We start from the raw sequence: 26,576 nt of genomic DNA on the forward strand, positions 1-26,576 counted from the left end.
TTTGTGTCATCTGAACGCAAAGGAGAACAAGGCAAATGAAGTGCCCTGATACTGTGGCTGTCTGACATTTTTAAAGTGTTTGGGCTGCAGACTAAAAGGGTCGGACATCATTGGTGCAGATACAGATGGCTGCACTTCCAAAAAGATTTTTAAGTCAGCCCAACTGCAAAGTAGAAGCATGAGGAAAATATCTGTAAGTAATGAGGTGAGAACATCAGTCTCAGATTTCTGAATTCCCATACAAGTAAAGTGAAATTTCACTAAGAAGGCATTCCTTTTTTTTTTTTTTTTTTAAAGTTTCAAGCCTGTGTGGCTCTGTAATGCAGTAATATCTGTGTATTTAACTAATGTGACAAGTTTTAGTGTGTCCTAATCAAATCTAATCACCTCTACGTTCCGCTAGGTGCTACACTGATCAATGGAAAAGCTTTCTAGGCAACAACCTGGAAAACGATAAAAGCATTTACCACCATTCTTTTCTTCTTTTGACAATGATCTATGTCTGTACAGCTCATCAGTCATCTCTTGTAAAAACAGCGTGGCACTTTGATCAAACAGCCAACAATAGCTGCCCGCGTAAGGTAAAATGTTATGAGAGGCCATCAGATAGAAATCACATTTTCTCTGAACAATAGGAACCTAGAAGTGATGTGCTTGATTTACTTGCAAATAAAATCACGTGAAAAGTGATATCTTCACACAGGTTAAAAAGACACTGATTCTTTTATTCACCTTTCTGTGTGTTAAACAAACTTCACTGTCATGTTGCAACTGAGATGGAGTGTCTACACAGTGATAAAGAGGCTCATTCCAACTCTACGAAAAATAACTGCCACTGTTGAAAAATTACCTGCATTAAACCTTACACTTATCCCACAGATTTTAAGAGCAAGATGTGGGAGTTTGATTTTGATTACAGGCTTCTATCTGTGTGGTAGGCAAAGGTCTTTAACCCATACGTTCTGATCGTACTCGGTACATAGCTTCATCAATGTCATGCCTCATTGGGTCAGCGTGGGATTTTATCTAAAAGCCAAGGCATTTCAGTTTACACTGTATATGCAAACACAACCTTTTACTGGTGCTCTCTGCCTTTTGTTTCATTGAGAGAATCTATGCTATTTATATAGAAGGGAGCTGCTGGCATCTTAAACTTATTTTACTCAGATTCCTATTGAGTAGGAGGTCTTCACAAGAGAAAGGCTGTTTATCTGAAGACTGGTATGTACTCGAGCCAGTAGAGTGGAACGCTCTTTAGAGTTAAGAAAATTGTCTTCCTTTTTCAGTCTGGCTTCCCTCAAACCTTTACTGACTGAAACAACATCCATTTTTTAAGGGGGCTGGCACAGATTCCCCCTGATTCTGAACAAAAATTCAAGTAAACAATTATCCCAATTTGTTTCCACAGTCTGTAAATGTCCAATTATTTTGTAGAAGAAGTAATACTAATATAGATAATCTTCTCTTGATGTTGTGTTCAAAATGCAAATCAAGAATCACAGAGATGTACGGGCATTTAACTTCCATTTATTTCAAAGTGTGCATTTGGCTTCTGGCCCAACATTCACGTAACGAGATGTGTCCTGGCTTCATACTAAAAGTAGAAATTGATCTCCCAAGTAACGGAGAGTTTTAACCAGTTAAATGTTGATGCTGTGTCACTGATGGTCGTCATGACTGATTTAAAGGAACACGGGAAGAAAGAACCCTTCACTGAAAACACAAACACCTGATACCAGTTGGATTTTGAAGTTGAAATCAACCACAGCAGAGCTTCATGCTGTAATGTGGACAGGGATTAGAGCATTTTTCTGACACGTGTAACGCGTGCACTGAATGACTCCAGTCTTAGAACTTCATTTGAGCTTCTGATTTTTCAAGCTTGCAGTGAAACAGACTTACAAGCAATGCTTTTCCAGCAGTAGTGGCTACTTGGTAACGCACCACAGCTTCAGTCTGATCCTGTTTACCATCTGGCTCAATTTTAAGTACCTGCACAAGTGCCACAAAGTATCCGCACTGCCCTAGTGCAATAGTTCAAAGGGTGAAAAAAGGCACTGCTGAAATTTCAACAGAAGTTGGAATTCGAAGCAAGCAGAAATGTTTCCTGTATCGTAACATGACAGTTGTAATGGGGAACATCTCAATTCAGTAAAGTTTAATTGATTAGCACTGTTCTTAAAAAATAGTCATGAATCATACTGTCTTACAGTATGCTGTGTGTTGGCAGCACACAGCTGCCAAGAATGGTAATCTCAACCCTTGTGACCTGCAGCCCTTTTGCTGCTTTTGAGTTCATCAGGGTAGGATGCAGAAAATTGAGCACGATTTCCCTGCAGACAATAGGTCCAAGGAGCTACACCAGAACTTCAATCATGTAAAACCACAAATGGTCTTCTACCTGGTTATCCGTTTAACTTTCTGAACCAACTCAGCATAGGGTCAGGCTAATACCAGTGTTAATGCAGAGCAGAGGTGTTACAAACAGGACTGGCTGCAAAAATACCTGAAAAACTCAGAATAGCGAAGTTTTTCCTTTCCTTCTTTTCCAAAGAAATGCACCAGCAGCATGGTATTAACACCACAGCTTTCCAATTCGGCTTCCTATAAAACAAACAAAAAAATCCCTGATGATTATTGCTATCTACTCACTGCAAATCTGGAAGTATTTATGGGAAGTACAATTTCACAAGAGATGCTTGTAATTAAATTACTGTTCCCAAAGCTACCACACAAGAATCTCCAAGCTGAGTATTTCTTCCACATCAGCTGGTAACAGTGTATGTACATCCTGCTCCTAAATATTCTGTATGAAAGTTGAGTACAATTTACAACCACCTCTGTTACAGTTTATTATTAGAATGGAAAAGGTTGCTAGTTAAAGTGCTGTAAGGCTTTACCTTTAGGTGAACTGAGGCTTTACATAAATGTAACATCTCTGTAAAAGAAAGTTCTTAGGCATTTCTAGTTTGTTACAGTCATTTAAGAACATTTATGAGACTTCACAAAGTGGAACTAGAAAAACAAAAATATTCACAGTGCTCTATTATGGTTTGGTCTCGGAAGGCTTCTTGCCAATCTTCAGTGCTATTCAATGTTCTGTTTTTAAAAATCTGATACAGAGATTTCTGCAGAAAAACGATGCATGCTATTTCAACTCAACAGCATCTCTAACAAGCCTAAACCCACACATAATGCTGAGTTTCTGTCCTTTTCCTCTTTCAGCACCAGTGTACTGGCATTTCTTTGAACGCAACAAAACACTGGGAAACATGAAGAGAGATTTTTTTTTTAAGTCCAGAGGGATTTCAACAAACTATTCTTATGACATCTAAATAGCCTCTGTGTCTTTTATCTGGTTGAAGAGGTAAGATGAAAGACAAGAGTCTATTCATAAGATTTAATACTAATGGTTATTTAGCTTTCAGCATCATCAATAACAAGTCCCATTAGTCCACTGCATTTCATGCTTACTGCATACGGGACACAGTTATGTTATAGTTAAAATGTAACATTCCTCATTTCCACTGCAAACCACAATGCACTAAATGTCAGTGATGCAAGTCATGAATGAGTGAATCTAGAAAAAAAAGTTTTCAAGACACAAGCAAACTGTACTTATTGAACTTTATCATTTAACTGCAGGCAAAGAATATTTAAATACCCACGAGGTCCATCCTTCTAAAGTTTAAACACTTCAGATTGCTGTGAAGACTGATGCATAAACATTCGTACGGGCTTTTTTGAAAGTCAAAAGTCAAATGCTTGTGTGTGCTTGTTTGAAAGTCAACCCCTGACTATTAGCGTTGGAATGCAAAGTTTTCTAAGAAGAAACAGAAAAGAATCAATGCATTTCCCACTGCAGCGAGATTCTAATCTGCTTTTTGTTTGCTTGTTCAAAGAGCACTTGAAAAATACAAGGAATAAATTTCTGATGTAATTTTTAAAACGAAGCTCGTGATTATGGAATTTAATTCTTCCAATTTAACAACTCTGTATTAAAACCAGTGTTGTACTGAAAGCGATCTGAAAAACAAAGTTTAAGACAACCTCTTAAAAGCTAAATCTGCAACAGAAAAATAATTTTCTTCTATTCAGGTTCCTCTAGCTACAAGCCAGATGAAGACATACAAACAATACCCATCTCATCTTATCTAAGATGACAAAGCCTATCCCTGGATTTATAACAAATATGGACCTACTCGTTCACTACCCTCTTTATCAGCTGAAATTCCAAAGTGGAATTGGCAGATGTCCAAACACTGGTTAGAGTTAAATGTATTTTAAAACTACAAAGCAGCACATTTCTTCAAACGAGAATACGCAATAGGAGACCAGAGAAACTACAGCTTAAGGGTAAAACTGCAGAAAAAGAAATACTTTTACTAAAGTTAATGCTATTAAAGTACATGCTAGTACATAATTCATTTTTTCCCACAGAACCGTTAGGAGCTTTTGCTGCTGAACTGCATAAATTAGTACCAACATGACAAATGTTTGTTAGAAGATAATGATAGCTCTATTAATATTTCCAACACCTCACCGTCCCGAGCTTAGGTAGAACAACTTAGGTTTGGAATGTCTCTTGGCAATGAGAAAGAAATGGTAACCTAACCTTGTGGCAGCAAAAAGGATCAGAGTGGCAGTTTTCACTTACAGAGCCACTAACTAAACTGACTGTACTCAGGTGTGTGTGGCGGCTTCAGCCTTTGCAGGTTGCACTTCAGCACCTTTTTGGGTTCATGCCTTAGAGAAAGATGAGTCACAGAAAGAAGAATGGATGGTGATGTTCTCACCTGGATGTATGCATGTTGATGGGGCATGGACACGTGTCTCATTTGGGGAGCTCAGACATTCTCCTGGGTCCATTGCCTCAGACAGAGGATCCCAAAGACCAATCTCTGATGTTGCCCAAGTCTATATGAACTAAGGAACAGGTGTGTACATACTGGAAACATTAAACTCATGTTCCTGGAGTAATTTTAACACCTTATAAACCTTCAAAAATGTCATCAACTGATCATTTAAAAATGAAATCAGATAACACAATCAGGTATTTCCTTTTCATGTTACACAGACTGTTAATATAGAACCTACATAATCCTGTAACTTCCCACCAAGCTTTTCACATTTAGGACCTGGCATTGCAGCAGGCAGCAAGTGCCACTGGAGAAACTTATCACATGGCAAGACAATAATTTCAGAATAATGTACCTAACTGATTTTCAAACTCATCTGAAATGTTAATAGACTCGCTGTCTCTGGATTCTTACCACTTTCCATTGTAGAATTTGCTTGAGGCATGAAAGTATTCATCACAATTAAAATCTGTAGTATGTTCCTAATCTTACTTACATCCTGGGAGATGATATTTGCTGTGTAATATCTTGTTTTCATAGAAAATGTAAAAATAATATACATTTTGGATTAATTTAAAAATTTTTTTTTAAAAATTTTTTGTTAAGATAGCAGGTGAGAGAATGGTTGAAGAGGTGGCAAAGAAAGGAGAGTCACTAATTTCTATCTGCTAGTGAAGATCAAAATCTTTCCAAAACTAAGACTAAAACCTTGCAATTTTTTTTTTCCCAGTCCATTCCTCTGAACTATTACTTGTTTTTCAGTTGCTAAGTTAGTCACTTCCTCAGGCCATGCCTCACTTCCTCGAGCCATCCAGCCTTCAATCTAACAGCTTTGCTCAAATATGGCTCAAGAGCACCGTGGTTTCTGTCACTCAGAGAGCTCCAAGATGTTGGAATATATCCTGCAACTCAGCTTCAGGAAGCAGTTTTTAAAGACGTAGCCATTATGATATGAATCCCACCAGGTACAGCCAGCCAGAACAACTACAAGCAGGCAAACGAGTGAGACTAGGAGATGCAGGTCTCCAAAAGCAGCCTTTTTTTGGCAAAGCCCAGATGGCCTGAAGAGGGCTCCAGAATGAACACGTCATTTTAGGATGCGTCAGCTTTAATCACGTAAATCCATACTGCAGTTTTGAACACGTTGCTTTCTCAGATTCTCACTTGGCAGGGTTCAAGAATACACCAGGTCTGGTACAGGCAGGTAAAGCCGTGCACTTCACTTCTTGTACAGAAGATATAACAGACATTAACTTATGAGAAAATTTATATTCAGCACTTGGGAGTGAACGCTCCCATTATCTGTGGGTTGGCTGTTTGTTAATGACAGCTGATGCCATGGAGTGGCTATGCCATAGCATCAGTGCCTTAGCAAGGAGGAAAACCTAACTTCTTGAATGTCTTCAGTTTGCAGCACCTCACTCCAAAGCCTGCTGCTGTTCCTTAGGAGGCACTGAATAAAAGTGGTTGCCAGCCAAATAAGATTATGCTAATCTGGAAGCCAATCTTGTGGGAGATGCTCGATGACAGAAATCAGAGTGGGTTCTGGCTTGCTTTGCTGCCAGCAGGCTGAGGGCACCCAGCCTGGCTGTATGGGGCCTGTCTGGGGTGCTGGGGAAGCCGCCTCTGTGTGGCTGGGCTCAGCCCTTGCAGGGGTACAGGTGCTGCCTCCCTGCCACGTCATACTTCAGAAATATTAATTTCCATAAAGAGCAGAGAATTTGTCACAAGGAACCCCTTCAGGAGGTATTGAGCTCTGTGAAGCTCATTATTCCGATTAATGTTAATGCGGCCTCTGAGGCAAAGCCTGCATCTCCACCCCACCATCCCACTGCCTCCCTGACAGGCAGTGTGTGTATGCCGACTGGACCTGCATACATGCAGCTTTTCCGGTTCATTCCAATTGATTTTATAAGCCAGTGCACTATGTAAAGCAGAGCAACACTATACTAGATTCTTCCTGCTCTGATGCCAGGGCTACAGCTGATAGATGTGTAGGTGCTGGGCCAGACCTGTGCCCTCCCTCCCTTGTGTGGAGCCTACACTGCTGTTTTTTGGGATCCATAAGGATCATGGGGTCCGACCCCAGCTCTGCACAGCACCACCCCAAATCCAGTTCCTGCGTCTGAGAGGCTGTCCAAACACTCCCGTGCCCACAGCCCTGGGCAGGCTGCTCCATGCCCACCGCCCTCTGCTGCAGACCCTTTCCCTCACTCCCAGCTGCTCTCTCCCGATGCAGCTCCATGCCATTTCCTTGGGCCCTGTTGCTGTCACGGAGAGCAGAGCTGAATGAGGTTACACAGCAGGGATGAAAGGGGTAACCTTGCCTCATGCCTGTAAAACAGAAAGCAATGCTGCTGTGACCACAGCAGGCTTCCAGATGAATTTCTTGTGGGAGAGACTTTCATTATCCAAGTCCAAGGTAATGTACTTGCATAATAGGTGTCTAGAAAAATCACAGAATCACAGAATCATTTGAGTTGGAAGGGATCTTTAAAGGTCATTCACCTGAAGATGGGACTAGTGGAACACTGCCAGTGCCACAAGGGATGTGTCTCCATCTCTCTTGAGGATGGAATGGCATCAGATCATGTGGAGAAATAAAATATTTTCCTTGTCTGTGAGGTAAGCAGTGACCCAGCAGTTTTTTAATAGCTTGGTATTTTGATGCAGCGCTGCTTGGCTTTTCAGGGGGTTACCTGCCTGGAGGGATTCCTTTAAACAACGAGGGTTCAACATATCCCAAAGCTGTTCAACAGAATTCAATGTCATTTGGCTAATACAAAACATATACGTAGCATAAGATGGTTCAAGAAGAAATGTGCACTATATACTAAGTAAAAGGTGACAATATTTATGACACTGTTTGGAGAGGGACATCAATTTTAGTTTTGGGCTATGTCCTTTGAAAATTTGATGTGTTGCATAGATATGCCATAGCCCTGTCACAGAATGTTACTGCAATATAAAAGCACAGCTGTTAACCACCACCTTCACCCATTCAATTTAGGCAGTCCTCAGTTATCATGAGCCCAGGGCTTTGCAGACTTCGAAGTTATGGGCAGAAAATTTTAAATTACTTAGGAATTCTAATAAGCAGATAGACAAGTTATGAGATGGCCTGCCCAGTCTCTGGGGCTGAGATGCACTGCAGTGCTGCAATGTTTGAAGGTCGTACGTGGTGACAAACGTGAGGACAACTGACGTCATTCACCACTCTTAGGAGGAAATAAAGAGAAGAAAAAGAGAGAGGTAAACAGGCTAAAACAATTGCTACACAACAATAGGAAAATACCCATGTGCTACCATAAAAGTAGACCGTTTAAGAGAGATTAATAGCTATGTCCCCAAGTACTAGTTAAATGTCTAAAAAAAGTACACAGAAGTTAGATTCTTTGTGTGAAAATGCATTCATTATGGAATTCAGGAGCATACGTTTAACCATTTGGAACTTAACAATGCAGGTAATATTTCCCCACATTAATTCAATTTTAAAAACAATTATAGAAGATTCTGCATTGTCATTCCTTCCCGAACACCAAGCAATAGCTAAACTTATTTTCTAAGTTGATCCATTGCACAAAGCATATTAAATTGGAGGTATTGAAACTGCCTGACAACTCATTAATCTAAACAGAAGGACCCAGGAACAAAGTCCCTGCTCTAGCTGTAGGGCAGATATCAGCAAACATTCGCTTTGGTTTCACTACAGCAATGCTGATGCAGATAACACTGTTACAGCAACCTTTTAAAGGAACTCAGGAAACCAATACCAAGAAGCAACTACTGCATTTAACTGGACAACACCTTTTTCAAAATACACCAAACAGGTTGAAGGTTCTGTAAGCCTGCCTGCATCTATCTGTATGTGTGCCTGTGCTGCAAGTAAATCACATGGGAAAAAATCAGTAAAGAGCCTCCTAAATGACTGGGCTGGTTAAGGCTAGGCAACTTTTTCTGATGTCCTTCCCGCATTGATAACAACAGTATATTGGAAAAAGAAAAATCTCTCAATCGAAATGTGTTTATTTGGAGAACCAAGCTCACTGCAATCCCTGTCAAAGGCCACTCATAACTGGTAACATTCTGAATGTTAGTGGCATATTCAGACTCCCAATCCAAGAAACAGAGATGCATGGACCAAAGATGGTGCAAAGCAAAAAAAGGCTATTTCTTTTCCTAGCACAGTCTCTCAATGAGTATTGAGGGGTATATCTCATCATTAAATGACTGACCTGGGCTTCTGCCTGCCTGCTGGGCAGGGAATACACCTCGACATGTCTGGAGGTGAAATGAAATTGCAGACTGCCATTTAAATCTTACGGTCATAAGGCAGTGACACTTTTTTCATCTGGTATCACAAATCAAACTGGGATTACTCTGAAAGAGCAGTGAACGTGAATGCAAATTACAAAGGTATGGGAGCAAAGAACTGTCCCAAACAGCAAACTTCTGTTGCAACTTCCCAGCTTTTGAAGAACAGTGTAAACGTAAATATTTTTATGCTTTACCTGCTTTGATTGAAAATAATACTGTAAGTGCCATAGCTGTGAGAAATAGGGAGTAAACATACAAAAATTGATACCACATTGCACTGTTAGATGCACTGCTTATAATCAACTTGTGCTTAGAGAGACAGAGACAGGAAGTAAAAATAAAAATGACAAATTGGATTTTCCCGAGTAAAAATATGGAAAACAGAAGAATTTCAAGATATTTGTACTCTATGAATGTATTTATTTCATCTTTTGAGTACACTATAATCCATTTATAATTTGTTAAGAAACTGCTTTTAATTTTTTTTTTTTTTGTTACAGTAATTTCAGATACTTTGCAATGGAGCATTATGAAGAGGCACAACAAAATGGAGACATTCTGGCTCAGGTAACTAATTAGCTCCTACTACACTTCTGTGTTTTTAGACAAATCTGTCCAACTGTATCAAAGTTTCTCTGGAAATCTGATAGAATGAAGATTATTTTTCTTTCACTCTTACAGAAATTAAGTCTCAGTTGAAATTGGTTTGAAGGAGCAGACAACCCCATTACTTGTAGCTATTTTAATCTGGTGACTGAAGAGTTGGTTGTTGATCAGCCAAATAATTTTCAGTTGAACTCCGTACGCACAGTGAGGGACCAAATACCTGCATGCAACAAAGGCAATTTATGTTTATGCCTAGTCAATACTAAAGGTGTTACCCATACTGTCACTTCCGTTTTGTCTGAGATTGGTGAAAAAGCAAATAACACAAGCCAACCTTACTCTTTGTAGAAACAGATCCCTGTATTAATTTCTTATTGAAACAACATTAGCATTTGCTTAGCTTGTAACATCAGCAGTTGATGTCCCATTCACAACCATCCATTTTCAGTTTAAGACTGAAAGCAAGTCTGTGGAGAGAATAAGCAATGCAACAGAGATAATGTTGAGGATGCAGGAAACACTCCAGATGGAGATAGCTCATCTGCACTCTCCTCTCTGCCTCAGTTCATCGGCTTCTGCCGAGGTGTTCTCAGTACACTGAGATGTTCCTCCTCTGTTTTCAGTCTCATTCAATCTCATTCAGGCAACAGAATGTCACTGTGCTGAACAGAGACTGAAGAAGAGATGACAGCTGCCAAACACTCATCTCAGAAAAGAAGGTAGGTTACACTGGCAAGATCTAGGGAAAAACAGCCAGAACGGAGCAGGAATTTACCTTCTTCTTTCCCTGATGGTGTGCATTTGCCATTTCCTAATGGTCCCAGTCCCTTCTAACCCAGCCTGAAGACAGCGTTCTAAGATTGCTTCCTCTTCTGGTCCGCAATTAAGCTATTTGTTTTTGGAAATGGAACTAACAAAGGCAATGCTTGCCTTTGTCACCTGAACCACAGCAGCTATATTTCAAACTGCTGTGGTCTGTCCCGCAGATGGCTCAGCACCAAATGCTCACTCCCCTCCTTCTCAGAGTGAAGGGGGAGAGAATAAGAAAAACAACAACAAAGTAGCACTTGGGGGTTGAGGTAAAGCTATTCAATAAGATAGAGAAAAGGGAAAGGAAAATAGTTATGACTATATATATATATATATATGTATATATATATATGAATGTAAAGAACAAGTGACACACAAGCAATTGCTCACCACTCCCCAGCTGATGCCCAGCTTTCCCTAAGTGGCAGAAGAGAGCCAGATAACTCTCATCCCCTTCAAAACTCCTGCGTGATGCCATATGGCATGGAATAACACTTGGCCAGTTTAAGTCAGCTGTCCTAATTCTGTTCCCTCCCAGCTCCCTGGGCCCTTCACTGTGAAAGGCCTTAGCTCTGTATAGCACTGCTTAGCAGCAATTAGCATTGCTGTATTATCAACATTGTTTTTCTCCTCGATCAAAAACATACCACCCTACCAAACACTCTGAAGAAAGTAATTCCATCCTGACTGAAACTAAGACACAAACCAACTCAAAATAAGCTGATATTACTGCAGCAGCAGCACTTACATTAAGTTCAAGGTATCAATTCATGTTTGCAGCCATTTTTTCTCATGTATCAATACAGAGGGTTTTCTGGATTTTTCGTTAAGTATAATGAAATTACTTTAAAACAGAACCTTGCAGAAACTAAATAATGGCTACACAGTTATTAATATATATATATTTATATTACACAGAAGTAGAATAAATTAATTGCATAAACTTCATCAGGACATGCAGAAATGAAAATAATTTTTCTTCCCAAGTTACAAAATTGACATCCAATGCACTTATATTAATTATAACAGTCATTGATGCTTATATACACATAAAAAAAATAACAAAGTCAACAGGAAATACGACAGTGCCTTTGTTAAGAAAAATGCATCTCTATTTCATACCTGAAATACGGTTTCATCTCCAGCTGTTTTCAAATCATCTTCCTTTCCAATGATTCTCTGCATCTGCATTCATTTAGACATAACAAAACAGGAAAATTACAAGATTGGTATTAAAAGAGTCTCTCAGAAACTTGCACTAATTTCACAATAACTGGAAACTCATTTAGGTTTTTGCCAGGTTCTCTTTTTATGACAAAGTATTTGCATATTAAGGATATTTTGCTATTCAGATACACTTTCTGAGGAAAGCCTGATCTATTGTGGTTAATATTGCCTAGCAGAGCATATGAATCTGTCTTCTGCAATCCAGTGGACACTTTTAGAAGAGATGGTCTTGCACCACAGGTTTAGCATCCACTCCATAAAATCTTGAAACTTATAGACTCATAGAAACATAGAAACTCATCAAGGGTCATCTGGAGAAGAGAAATTATCCTGTGAATCTCATGCTGTCCTCCTAGACATCTTTACTGCTACTGACAAGATCTTCTAGACACGAAAGACATGTCTGTTCAAATGAGGTATACTGTACAATTAACAAAAAAAAGAGTAATTCAATTAAATAAGCAACCATATTTTCAGAACTGGCATGAAGCACAATGCGTTCTGAGCTTCCCCTCCATCCCACAAATGAAATGAATACTGAATGAATTAGCTAATGTGATCTTTAGAAGCACTGAAATGACTCACACTTAAAAACTGTCTGAAGTAGAAGTTTAAGGTAATATTAAAAATGCATTAATTTGCTGATTATTAAAATCACCTCAAGTGTTCCTTGGCTGCAAGCTTTCTTTATGATTGTATTTCAGCCTGGGAAGTCAACAGTGCCAAAGAATGAGAGATCTAACAAAGCACAATGTGCACCTACCTTTCACAGACATTAGAATGAATCCTTGAAGCGACAGCAAAAATGAAAGAAGAAAGGACTTATCAAATCTAAGGCATAAACGTGGAGTTACACTGAGCATTCTGGATATGGGGTTTTTAGGAAAGACGGTTCCAAAGTTCAGGCTGCTGCTTGTTTACCAAGCATTTCTGAGCAATTCCTCACCCATGACCAAATCTGCATGGCCATTATTTTGTAAGTTTTTCAAATCTCTTTGTAGGGCTTTATATTTCCCCCCCTCCTTTTTTTTCTTTTCTTCTTTGCTGTGTAGTTCAGAGAAGGAACATAGGTTTGTAAGCAGTGAGTAGGAAAAACCTGCATGCTATTTGTTTTGCCACAGATCTTCTCATGACCTTAAACTTTTAACTAATTCACCTGTTGTTTTTTTTTTTAATCATAGTTTTTGAGTTCCTTGGGATAGTTAATTTCTACTAGTATTGTTTGAACAGCTCGACTTGACAATCTAAAGACAAGACAGTTCAACATACGAGTTCCTCCAAGTTTCTCTAAGTTCTTTTTCACAGAATCACAGAATCACAGAATGGCCAGGGTTGGAAGGGACCTCAAGGATCATGAATCTCCAACCCTCCTGCCACAGGCAGGGCCACCAACCTCCCCATTTAATACTAGACCAGGCTGCTCAGGGCCCCATCCAACCTGGCCTTGAACACCTCCAGGGATGGGGCATCCACAACCTCTCTGGGCAGCCTGTTCCAGCACCTCACCACTCTCCTAGTAAAGAATTTCCCCCTGACATCCAACCTAAATCTCCCCTCCCTCAACTTAAAACCATTTCCCCTTGTCCTGCTGTTATCTACCCTTTCAAAAAGTTGACTCCCCTCCTGTTTGTAGGCTCCCTTTAGGTACTGAAAGGCTGCAATGAGGTCACCCCATAGCCTTCTTTTCTCCAAGCTGAACAAGCCCAGCTCCCTCAGCCTGTCTTCACAGAAGAGGTGCTCCAGCCCTCTGATCATCTCTGTGGTCTGCCTCTAGACCTGCTCCAACATCTCCCCATCTTTCATGTACTGGGTCCCCAGACCTGGACAAAGTACTCCAGATGGGGCCTCGTGAGGGCAGAATGGAGAGAGACGATCACCTCCCTGCCCATTTTCCTTCTGAAAAACCACATTTTTACTTGACTGAAAAAATCTAGCTGAAACAAGAGATACAATGGGAAATGCTTTCCGAATGACAGAAAATGTGCTGTTCTTTTTTTCTGTTGTGTTTCATTTTTAAAGGACTCTTAGAAAATTTGTGAAGAATACTAAGCAACACAGACTCACAGTATTTTCTTGCAAGTGTTCTGGCAGGTTTTATTGTTTTATTACATGACATGTAAATCCGTATTACTTTTGAAATTATTATTTGGGAAAGAATGATGATAATTTCCAGTAGCTTGCACATTTTTTCCAGCACAATGTAGCTGCTACTCACAGAAGGATGTGAATTCTGCCTTCGAGCAATGGACTCTAGTATTCCAGTACTCAATTTCCCTATGTAACATTTATCTGCATTTAATATTTATATCTGTTCACTGCCGTATGATACTAATGGCTAATTCAAAGAGAGTGACGCCTATTATGCATAATGCATGCCTCTCTCCTAAAGGCATACAAAGAAGCAACATTTTCTAAAGATGAGCTGGCTGAAAAGATACGTCCATTTTCAAGAAGAAAAACAAGAAAGGATTTTGCCTTTTGTAAATTTGTTGGAGAGAGTTTGGTGCACGTGGATGCTATCAGACTGTACAGTATTGGTGGTCAATACCAACCTTGACAACAGCTGACAATGCAGGGTGCTTGTTTGCTCAGTCCTGAACAACTGTGTAAAGATGTCAATTAAATCTGAATCGCACAGCTCTTGCATGTGCCAGTGAAGTTATCGTACTTCCACTCCCAATGAAGTTATTAATTTTACTTAGAAATCACCCACCAGAGCAATTAGGGAAATTCCTCATTGGCGATTTGGGGACCTTTGGTGGCCTTATCCTTGATGGGAGGTCTCAGGTGACTGTGCCTGGGTTATTATGTGCACCAGTATCAAATTCCTAATCAAGAGATGCACATCTGGAAATCCCCCTTGTCAAGTCTCATGTGAATGTGTTGGGCAGTATCTTACTGTTTGTCTAATAGACTTTCCGTGCAGCCTAACTCAGCTGTTCTTATACAAGCATTTGAACACATTAAAGCCACACCATTTTTCTTTCTGTTGGAGATTGTTTTAAGTAATACAAAGCAATGCTTTGCTATGTACTCCTTTCATACAACATATTCTAGCAAACGTGATCTCAGATTGGATGGAAAAATGGGCTTGAAGATTGTAATGAATCTTCATTTAACAAACAGAAGCTATGCCGCTGCTTATGAGCTTTAAAATCAATAAGCATGAGAAGATACATACCTTAAAAAATTCTTTCTTTTCAACTTGCTCATTGCCATCCGTATCTAACATTTTAAAAGCAATCTGAAATCCAGTCTGGGGTTCTGCAACAAAGTGTGAAAAAACTTTATGACGTATGCACACACACACCCATGCACATGCAGTTACACTTGTACAGGAATATTTAATCTAAAGGAAATACCGTCTACAGATGTCAGTTTGACATCGCTGTGCACATGCATCATATTTCCAGTAAGCAATGTGTACCCCCTCCAATATAAACAAACTCTTAAATAAGACAAACACCTTTTTGCTGTTATTAAAGCAGTAGCAAAGCAGCAAATGCTGGCAGTATCTAAATACAGCCACAGATGTCCACCTGCTCCCAATGACTGTGAAAATGTTGTCCTACTGTCGTGGTCTTTCATAGACAGCGTCTACAGATTTCTCTGTAATCCTTGCTCACTTCTGAAATCTAGCTTTACCCCCTGTTTGGAGCTACTTTTAGCTGAGAATACTGGAAAGTGCTGTGAGAGACCATTAATTACTCCCCAGACTGGGTAATTAATGAGAAAGAAAGAGATAGAGTCTTTCTCCAGCACTTCTTGCACATGTTGCTGCATGCCAGTATTTTCAGTCTTCACTAGTCCAGAAGACAGACTGGTCTTGTAGCAGCTCCATGTTCTCCCAGTTCCTATTCCCATGGTGTTGTTCCATTCTCTTCTCCAACCTCCCTAAACAACCAACTCCAGTGTTACTGAGACATAATAAACTGCTCCTTCTGGCCTTCTTTTCTTTGCTAAAGCATGTTTGTACACCTCCCATTACGCTGATTTTTTGGGAATTTTATACAACATTGGTCTGCATTTCCTTCACCCAGTGGATGTTTCTTTTCAACATGAACATTTAATGAGTTCTGAGTTCTGCAGGCGCTGTAAAAACACTGGGTGTTTTGAGCTCCTTCCCACAGTTTCCTGCTCTGACTTTGCTTACATGAGGTGACCTCGCTCATTAGCAAGCCCACACAGGAGGAGTGTGCTGCTGAAGTATATTTACTCACTGGCTCGCTGCAGTAGCCAGCACTTAGCCCAGTCATTTCTGGAGCAGGTGAATTAATTCCACAGCAGTCATGTCAGGCATTAATGTGAAAGCCACTGAGTTATCTTCTCCAGCATACATTCATGTTTCCAAGAGCAATGTTGGACTCATGAGGGCGGTGAAGCAGTTTCTCTACAATTACTAGTGCCTCCAGAGATTTTCTTTTATTTTGGAAGCACATTCTTCCAGTTCCACCCTGTAAAGCTTTAATCTTGCTTCTGTTTAGAGAGCCTTCCTGAAAAGGCAAGAAGTTACAGAAATAGCCTCTTCTTTTTTAAGTGATAGCAAGATGGTTAAACAAAGAACTATTTTTACATTTTAGAAATAACTTTATCTTCAGCTGCCAATTAACATCCTCTGTGAAGCAACCTTGTGATGTAAGGATAGTTTATAAATACCACTGCAATCTACATAGCAGAGCCTTTCCCTGGCAACTGGGCCATAATAATCAAAACGGGCTTCTTTTCCGTGGAAATGCCACACTCTAGATTTGTGTTACTACTACTAAAGCAAGAGGAGTCTGTCCTGTAACGTATTCAGAGAATAAAAGCAATTGATGTATTTAATAGTAATTCATACCATCTGTGTTGCAGTTTTCAGATAAGAAAGCTGTTACTGAAAATATAGGACCTAAAGCTGCTTATACTGTTCAGATGACATACTTATCTGATATGATGTAACCTCAAAGGTATGCGTTCGTAAAATAAGCATAGTTCAAAGACTACTTCAGATGTATTTGTATTTAATTAGAATCAGGCAAAATTCCAAAACCTGAACCCAAGAGCTTCATCTTAGCTGTGAGTGCAGGCTACACAAAGGTGCTTCCCCTGAAATCATTCCTGCGTTGACCAAACTGTCAACTTTGGTGACTGGCTAATTGGAGCAATGCTTTTAGTCACGGTGACAATTTCAGTTCCTGGGCCCATTCAGCAGACAGGGCTTTACCGAAAGCTCCATTAACCAATTGCTGAAAATGAAATCCAATACAGCACTGAAAGAAAAAAGGCGATGATGATACATGGAACACAGAAAAGAGAAAGGGGATCACAGTGGGCAAAATAAAGCCTTTGTCTCCCACAAATTTACATTTGGAGGCTTAGTGCTACAGATGCTGCTTTTATACGATGGACAGCATGGGCTGGCCAGCAGCATTCTGAAGCTAGGAGTCACTTTTCTGGTTTCCCCATTGCACTGGTAATTCAGAAGAAGTCATTTAAGCATTAATTTGTCTGTTTTAAGAAATCTTGTGTTAATTTTTACTATGAGAGAGGAAGGTCATTTGGCTGAGGTCTGACTGACATGGCATACTTGTTAGGCAATGAGGCACCAACAGTTGCTGACACTCACTTTCAAACAGCCCTGTATGATAGGTTGGATATTAGGAAAAATTTCTTCTCTGAAATAGTGGTGAGGCAGTGGCATAGGCTGCTCAGGGAGGTGGGGAGGTGGGGCAGTCACTGTCCCTGGAGATGTTCAAGAAACATGGAGACGTGGCACTGAAGGCCATGGCTAGTGGGCACGGTGGGGATGGGCTGACGGTTGGACCCGATGATCTTACTGTTTTTTTCCAACCTTAACAATTCTGTGATTCTATAGGCCTCTGAGTAACTGGACACCCTGCATCAAAATGTGCCTCTGTTCTTACAGTTCAGTTCACTGCTATATAAATTATGTGAATAACATTTGATGGCTTAGAGTAGTGAAACAATTCGCTCTGGTACTGCTTCAATTTTCAAATTGTTTCATCCAGTAAGGTGAAACAGCATATTTGTATTGCAAATGGACTTTGTTAGCGTATATACACTATGTAATATCATGTACTGGATGAGGTTCCCTAGCAGATCACAGAATCATAGAATCACCAAGGTTGGAAAAGACCTCCAAGATCATCCAGTTCGGTTGCCCACTTACCAATATTTCCCATTAAATCACCCCCCTCATCTAAACATTTCTTGAACACCTCCAGAGCTGGTAACTCCACGGCCTCCCGGGGCAGCCCATTCCTGCGCCTGACCATTCTTTCAGAGAAGTTTTTCCTCATGTCCAACCTAACCCCCCTTCTTGCTGTGTTGCAGGCAGGGATCCTTTCCTGCTGAGAAATGATATATGCTGTAAAAGGGCTGAATGGCCCAAGTGCTGTACACCAGCAGTCAGTGTCTGTTAAAACTTCATGTAACTTCTCTGCTCTTTAGAGACTGTGTATACTGCCAGTGGTTGGTGCTGGACCTTGAGACAGTGCATTTCTAGAGCAAGGAACATTTGCCATGTTGTTCAGTCTCAGGCAATGAATCCTGTGGCCAAGGAGGTAATGAGCCCGTTGGGTTAAGAGTGGCTAATTCCTTCTCTCCTCTCTTCATCCCTTGATACCACAAGATTCAGTATGCTTAAGATTGTTTTTGTCTCTTGCTTAAGTTGTCAGATCTGTGTAAGTCAGACAGACTTGGATACATGGACGTGTGCTATTTTACCACCATGGTCTTTCTGCACAACATTTGTCGTATGCATTTTATTTCAAACCTTGGCATTTTCCAGCTTCACTTGCACTTCATGAGAATAGCATGGGGAGGTGGCAGGAACAGCAGAGAGTAATTATGAGTGAGAAAACTTAGAAAATCCAAGATCAGTTCCACCCACAAGCAAAAAATGCTTGCTGTTTGCAGATAAAGCATTTTATTTCATTCTGTGTTATGCAGCAGGGTGACACTGTCTGCAAGCACAGGCCATGGGTTCAGCTCTGAGCCCTACTGAAGTTGCCCAAACCTCTCCTCTCCACTTCCACGACAAAACATGAGAGTGACATCTCTTAGCTCAAGTGGATGGAGACTCTGGCTATCGAGGTTACCAAACAACATGTTCTTTAAAAAGTGTCTGAGAGTGAAAGGGGAAGGAGGTGGAGGAGGAGTAGGAAATACATGTAAAATACATGGGGAAATAGTCAACAGGAAGAGAAACAAAGAGAAGAGAAAGAAGTCAGACAAAAAACATGTGCTGATGTGGTGCTTCTGCACATCATCCATTACATATCTGAGCATATACATAAAAAGCAACAACCTTACAGACACTGCAATAGTTCTTTACACTGACGCATGAACTTTAAAGCTCACATCTCACTGTGCAAAATGACTGAAACCACTGTGCAGGTGAGAAATTATTTACTTCCCCTCACTGTGTTCTTCCCCTCCTTATGTGCTCCTATGCACAACTCTTCCCATTTTGCAATGACTCTTGAAGGACTTTCCTGACCCTGTGGTGTGGGGCTTGCCCAGATTTCTGACATGCTGCTATGGAACAGCAATGACATTATGGAGCCAAGCAGCGATCAACCAAAGTTATAGCCATTTATGTCACTGCCTTATCACTCTATATTCAAGTGTCTTAAACTACAGCACAGAAATTTAGTTAAAAAGTACCAGAAAAAGTTTCCAGAAAGATGTCGAAAGCTGAGTAGCGATGCATACGTATTTTAAATATGTAACACTTACTTGTAAGGATCGTCAGCAAAAATAGGTACTCTGCATAAGATATCAGCCCTGAAATGAAACAGTTAAAAAATGACTCACATAAAATATATATATCCCTATAACGAGATTCGAAAGATCAGATCTCATAAACGTGAAAATTGCAGTTCAACATCATTTAAAATAGGTCACTGAAGTAAGCCTCATAATTATTTAATAAAGTTTTTACTTCTTTTTTTAGTGCTCCAAAGGTAAAATTCCCTATCCGGAGACTCATCAATGTCCCCATCTCATCAGGAGAGTCAGGTTTATTTGGTATTAACAACAGGTCTGCATAAATCTCTGCGTTCACACTGCAAACATTCAGTGTTTATAGAAAAGGCAAATAAATTTGGAGTGCTTTGTCACATTTAGTACCCGGGAGGAGAAGCACTCAGCGCTGCCTGGATGGATCAAAGTGCTCCATCCCCTGGCAGCTGGGCCAGGAGGGGAGCAGCTTCCCATGGGGAACATGGCAGCGTGCAGAGCTGCCAAGCTAAGAGATTGCGCCGATAGTGCGGCCGGGCTGCCTGCCAAGGGAGCCTTCTTTTTTTTTTTTTTATTTTAAATAGGAACACGTCCTTTCTACAAGGTGAAAGTATTTTCCCCCCTTTTGAAGGAAAATTCCAGTGTTTTCCTTTGAAATACCGCCTTAAGCAAAAAGCCTGAACAAACACAGAGATGCGATAGCGTCAAAATAGAGCGTAGAAGCTAAAGATAGAGCGCGCAACGAGGGTGGCTGAGCAGCACAATCTGAACCATCTGCACTGCAATAATGTTGGGAGAAAAAATGTAAAGGGCTTTTCTATAAATCACTTTTCAAAATAACTGAGCTACTTTTAACGCCTGAGCTAAACATTGTGTAATGCTGAAGCTGCTTAAAATAATGAAGTTCAAACGTGCCCATCTGTGTAAAGATAAACTATTTATAATAATTTATATAGAGTTAATTGATAGATAAAGAATCCACTTAAGCTTCACCAATAGACGATTAACTTCTGATAAATCACTGTTCTGAGCAGACAACATTTGTATTTGGTCTCAGACAGTGACTTACTTTAAGTTTTAACTTCCAGAGTTTAGGAATATTGGGCTGCTGGAAGCAACGGTCTGAAAATCTGAGAACAGATCTCCAAAGCCAGGCCTGACGCTGATCCCTCTGCCGACCCACTCTGCATCTGAGCTCCAGCTTTCCTCTCCATCAAAATAGGGCTATTCATTCACTCCACTTTCCAGCACGCACCATGTGTAACTCAGCACAGTACTGCACTCACAATGCACTGTGCAAATAAAAAATACTTTGCACAGAATCACAGAATCATTGTCATAGAATCATAGAATCATAGAATCACAAGGTTGGAAACGACCTGTAAGATCAACTAGTCCAACCGTCTCCTCATCACCACTGCCACCACAAGCACTAAGCCATATCACACAGCACGTCGTCCAGCCACCTCTTGAACACTGCCAGGGACGGCGACTCCACCACCTCCCTGGGCAGCCATTCCAGTGCCTGACCACTCTCTGAGAGAAATAGTTCTTCCTTACGTCTGATCTAAACCTCCTCTGATACAACTTGCGGACATTTCCCCGTGTCTTGCTTGTTGCCTGGGAAAATGTCATCTCAAATGTTTCGTTTTGCTTACAAGTTGTAGGGTTTTTTAGTCAGGGGAAAAGGAGGCTGAGGGGAGGCCTTATTGCTCTCTCCCAATATCTGAAAGGTGATTACAGCAAGAGCAGGGCTGGTCTCTTGTCACTGGTGACAGGTGGCAGGATGAGGGGAAATGGCCTCAAGTTGTGCCAGGGTAAGTTCAGGTTGGACATCAGGGAAAACTTATTTACAGAAAGGGTTGTGAAGCACTGGAATAGGCTGCCCAGGGAGGTGGCTGAGTCACCATCCCTGGATGTGTTTAAAAACTGCTTGGATGTGGTGCTCAAGGACATGCTTTAGCGGAGGGTTGATAGAGTTAGGGTGCGATGGTCGGGTTGCGATTGGACTTGATGATCTTTAAGGTCTTTTCCAACCTGAGCAATTCTGTGATTCTATGATTCTATGATTCTCATGTGTTGCCAATAAACTTAATATGGCCATTGCGAGGATATAAATTATTAGCATTGCTGTAAAACTTGCTATCTTGTTCCTAGACAATGTCACAGACTTCTACAAATTCGAAATTAAACAATTGGAAGCAGAGATCTTACCCCATTTTTTATGCTACACACTTAAGATGAGATAGAAAATGGTCAGAAATAAATAGGAGAGGAAAAAAATCAAGCAGTGACACTTTGCTCTCTAGTTTTGTTTTACATGCGTCACAGCAAATGCAGTTAAAAAGAAGAAGATAAGGGAAGACAAGGAGGTAACTTTTCAAGAGGATAGAGAAAACACCTCCTAGGCTTGGACAACTGTGGACTTGGCACAGAGATCACCATCTGAAGATTTTACGAGCAAGGGATCATTGAATCACAGTACCATTATGGTTGGAAAAGACCACAAAGATCACGTAGTCCAACTGTCAATGACGATCGCTGGCCAAGTGGATGGGGTGTCTCCCTCTCAGCTGTTCTGCACAGCAACTGCTCATGGCAAACGTGGAAGGTGGAAACACAGTGCTTCTGCTCAGCAGAGCAAAAGGAAGCCCTGTGTTGCTGAGATATGCAATAGGAGATAATGTACTTCGTAGATGACCAAGGAAAAACATTGTTAGCAAAGCATTAGAAAGGATATGGACATGGCAGATAAAATAATAAAAGTAACTATAATAATCAAAATATGAATCATAGAATGGTTTGGGTTGGAAGGGACCTTTAAGATCACCTAGTTCCAACCCCCTGCTATAGGCAGGGACACCTCCCTCTAGACCAGATTGCTCAAAGCCCCGTCCAGCCTGGCTTGAATGCTTTCATGGCGGGGGAATCCACAACCTCTCTGGGAACCTGTGCCAGTGTCTCGCCACCCTCAGAGTAAAGCATTTCTTCCTAATGTCTACTTTAAATCTACGCTCTCCCATTTTAAAGCAATTTCAAAATGTTTTGATAAAGACAACCCTGCTTATGGCTTAAAGGAGGAGTGCAATGGCACCAATCACTGACTGCAGAGGGCTGCAAGGAGATGGCCCTGCAAGAAGTGGAAGGGCAGTTTTCATTCCACTACCTTAAGCTGAATGGGAAGTCACTAAAGGGAAACAGGCGAAAAGATACAAGAAATGAAAGTGAAAACTGTCTTGATTGTTCTTTAAAGCCTCAGTATCTTAAAGTCTATCCAAAACACGTTCAATATTTTTTGGCAGGCTGATTATATCAAAATCGCTTGAGATGTAATTTCTTTTGACCCATGGTTTGATTACCATAAAAATTCTTCATTTGATCTTTTTGTTCTATCACTGTCTGCAATGAATTGCCAACTTACCTTAACCATAAAGTAAATTAGTCAGTTCAGTAATTTTCATTGCACAGTAATCATTACAAAGTTACTCAAATTTTACGTTTAAAAGATGCAATGGAACATTAAAAAAATAGCAAAGCAAATTGCATTCATGTCCAAGTTAAAGCTTCACCTGCTGTCAAATGACTCAGCAGACTTGCAGCCAAGTATTTTCATTTAGCATTGGCAAAACATTATAATTTTCTAAGACTATATGAAGCTTTCCTGTGCCTCCTTGGAAATCTCTACCCTCAGGCTTTATAGCAAATGCTGACAGGACGATATACTCACTATCGAACAAATCATTAATATACCACAAAAGATGGTGTACATTTTAAAACAGCCACTAGAAGGCAGAGTTCCCCAGCTTTACACTTCACAAACTGGACTGAGAGCGCTCCCTCCACTCTATGTTTAAAAAAGAATTTGATGGTAGTTAAAATAAATCTCAGCTAAACCACGGAACAGGTGTAGATTCATTATTTTGGTATGTGTAAAAGTGGTATTTAATGCATAAATATTTATAGCTGGATCTGAAGACAAAAGCGTCGATGTCAGTACGGAGAGATCATGACCAAAAACTGCACGTGCTGTAAAGTCATAGAGATGACAGCACTGTGTGTTTCTGCATCATCTCCAATTCCTACCAGATCCTTGAAGGGCAAAGTATGAGGACCCACAGAGCTACATGAGAGGAGGCTGGTGGTCCCAGGACAGAAAAGACATTCCAGCAGCCCCAAGCAGCCAGCTGGCGTAGTACAGTGCCAGGGGGCTCTGCTGCTTTGCTATGTTCTCGCTTTCTCTTGGTGGATTCCTGATTTTCCCAGGCAGAACGTGTTAGGGATTTGTGCTGTCAACCACTACAGAAAGAAAAGCCTTAAGAAAGCAGTGATAGGGAAACAATATCCAAGAATTAAATGCTGGGAATCCTTTAAATCCTGTTCTGGGAAAGAAGACAACAAACAGTAATTTGAAAAGACAGGAGGTAAATATTCAGCATGAAACAGACTTCCTCAGGATTGGAAAGAAATGTTGAACTTGTTGAGAGAGGTGACAGGGCTGCAGGCAGGGGATGCTCACAGCCTCTGCATTACACAGACAGAAAGAGCAACGACCATGGACCAAGGGATGTGGGCTGACCTCTACCATGCACTTTGTGAATAGACACTGCCAGTCCTTCTCATTAGTCTGGAGAGTTCAGTCTTTGTTACTGATGAAATGGTTAATTACTCATTTATTTGTTTTCCTTGATGCTCTTGTTTGTTTTCCCTCCCTTCAATTAATTTATGTTAATGAGGTGTTTATTTGGTGTTTTTAATTCCCCGTTGTTTCACAAACAATATCCCAGCCCTCAGCATTTTCTCTTCCTGTGTCGCCAGCTGAAAGGTGGAACTGCTGGGTTAAAAGAAAGCCCAGCACACTGCTCTTGTGGGGCAGCACTGAGCTCCCAATGAAGCAGAAACAACTGTCACTGCCCCTGGAACCAGGGAGGACACTTTACATAATCAGATACAAATTTTCTTTTTTTTCTTTGCTTCCAGGCATTTAAGTTATACAATGAAACAGCAGTTTATTAACAAGCCTTAGAAGTCCACTTTGTACCCTTTTAGCCCCTTCCTCTTCTCTAAGACTGCTTTTTAATTTCTCCAGGAGGCTCTCAGCCCCCAGCCCTGCCTCCTGCCTCCTCCTCGTGTAACTGAGACATGCCAAGGTGGCAGCAGCTGCTGAGGTGGGGATGAAGTCAAATCCATGCAACTGTCTTTAAAACTAGATTCAATTCATACTGTCTGATGAGATAAAAAACAAGATGTGTTTCTCAGTACCGAAAGTATTTCGTTACCTTTATCACCAAGCTCTCTAAAAAAGGTCGGTCCTGGTTTAGCTTTTGTAACACACAGCAGTGCAGCATCCACCTCCTTTAGAGACACAAAAAAGGAAAACCAGTTTAGAAAAAGAAGCCTTTTTGGTTGAGAAACAGAAAGAATGCAAGTTCTTTTGAAGAACGAAAGGAACATTTTGCTTACCTTTTTTGTCAGTTTCTTGGCCGAGCTTTTACCTACAATAAAAAAAAATCATCATAATTCAATAACAAAGTCTGACTTTAAACTTTGATCAGGTTCTGTGACATTTCTTCAGATTTTTATGGGAAAGTGGTAAGTAATACGAAACAGAATATTTTGCAGCAGGCAGTTTGTTTCTAATTTCCACAATGATCCAGAAAGGACAACTTCAAAATAATACGAGCAACCTGTCCAAATGCTCTTCAACCTCAGTGAAATCACAAACCACCTCGGTATCTATGACTAATTTATGGGTGTGATTTTGCACTCTGTGGGCTACCAATGCAGTACAGATTCCAAAGTAAGATTATACAGTAAGAAATAGTTGTATTATTTACAAAAGGATTTGTACATATGCATAAGAAGCCTTCCAGTGCAGGTTGCATATTCAAATGCTAAGAAATACCAAAAAAAAAAAAAAAAAAAAAGCAAGAAAAATGTGATGTTACCAAGCAGAAGTAAATTGAACAACTCTTCCTCCTGAAACAGCATAAGGATGAAACCATACAGACTCTGAAGTTCAGTTTTCCCAGAGAGCTGTGGGTGCCCCATCCCTGGCGGAGCTCAAGGCCAGGTTGGATGGGCCTGGGGCAGCCTGGGCTGATGGGTGGTAGGAGAGTGGGACTGGGTGTACTGCAAAGGCCCTTCCAACCCAAACCATTCTATGTTTTATGACAAGTGCCTAACAGCAGGTTCAAGCCTATACACTCATGCAGGGAGAGCATTGGTGCAGCACAAGATCATCCTCCTGTGCAACCACCTGGCTGCAGGGCTGCGCTGTGTTACCGGCGGCATGTTTCAGCTACTGTGACTGCAGCCACATAAAGCCTGTGCTCCAGTGCTCCTCGGGTCCCCTCTGTTTCCTCAGCATTTCTTTTCATAAAGATCCTAAAATCTTGTGTCCTTCACTCCTACTGCTTTCACTGCTCCCTTCCACCATCACCACTCCTGTGGACCAGTCATTCCTTACCCAGCTTTCTGATGCTGGGTAAGCATAAGCAGAGCTGCTTTGTTTGCTCTCTGGACTGATGCCACCAGATGCAGCCTGAATTACTGAATCACAAAATCATTAAGGCTGTAGAAGACCTCTAAGATTATCTAGTCCAACTGCCCTCCCATCCTCACCGTGCCCACTAACCACATTCTTCAGTGCCAAATCTTTACCTTTTCTGCACCACCTCCCTGGGCAACCTGTGCCACTGCCTCACCACTCTTCCTGACAAGAAATCTTTCCTAACACATTTTCCCTGCTTTGTGCTCAGGCTCCGGGCTGCTCCATGGGCCTCTTGTACACATGGCCCCCAGCACCGTGCTGCCTATGGGAACAGGACACGATAGAGAGAGGCAGCCTGAAGGGCAGCAGCCCACAACCTTCCACCAAGCATGTTCATAGGCCTGTAACCCAGCCAAAATGGGGTGCAATCTCACCCAAACTGCAAAGTTCCATAACAGTGGGAAAAGATATGTCCAGCAGCAGGGGAACCCCACTGGCAACTTTTAGCATCAAACCAGGGAAGC

The 26,576-nt window shown here is 40.9% G+C and overlaps 1 protein-coding gene across 3 annotated transcripts in view; it reads right to left on the reverse strand.

Annotated features, from left to right (window-relative positions):
* Positions 1–26,576, reverse strand: part of MICU2 (mitochondrial calcium uptake 2) — a 132,525-nt gene that overhangs the window by 11,222 nt on the left and 94,727 nt on the right. For all 3 annotated transcript variants that reach the window (XM_042866711.1, XM_042866714.1, XM_042866713.1), the window contains 6 exons: positions 25,023–25,054; positions 24,839–24,914; positions 19,560–19,607; positions 15,001–15,083; positions 11,715–11,777; positions 2,507–2,604 (listed from right to left, as the gene is read on the reverse strand). In XM_042866711.1, coding sequence (XP_042722645.1) covers positions 2,507–2,604; positions 11,715–11,777; positions 15,001–15,083; positions 19,560–19,607; positions 24,839–24,914; positions 25,023–25,054 — 400 coding nt within the window. The remainder of the gene's footprint in view (positions 1–2,506; positions 2,605–11,714; positions 11,778–15,000; positions 15,084–19,559; positions 19,608–24,838; positions 24,915–25,022; positions 25,055–26,576) is intronic.

This window comes from Lagopus leucura, unplaced genomic scaffold (assembly GCF_019238085.1).
Source record: "Lagopus leucura isolate 7727_CA_CO unplaced genomic scaffold, USGS_WTPT01 Super-Scaffold_100001, whole genome shotgun sequence".
Classification (NCBI taxonomy): Eukaryota; Metazoa; Chordata; class Aves; order Galliformes; family Phasianidae; genus Lagopus; species Lagopus leucura.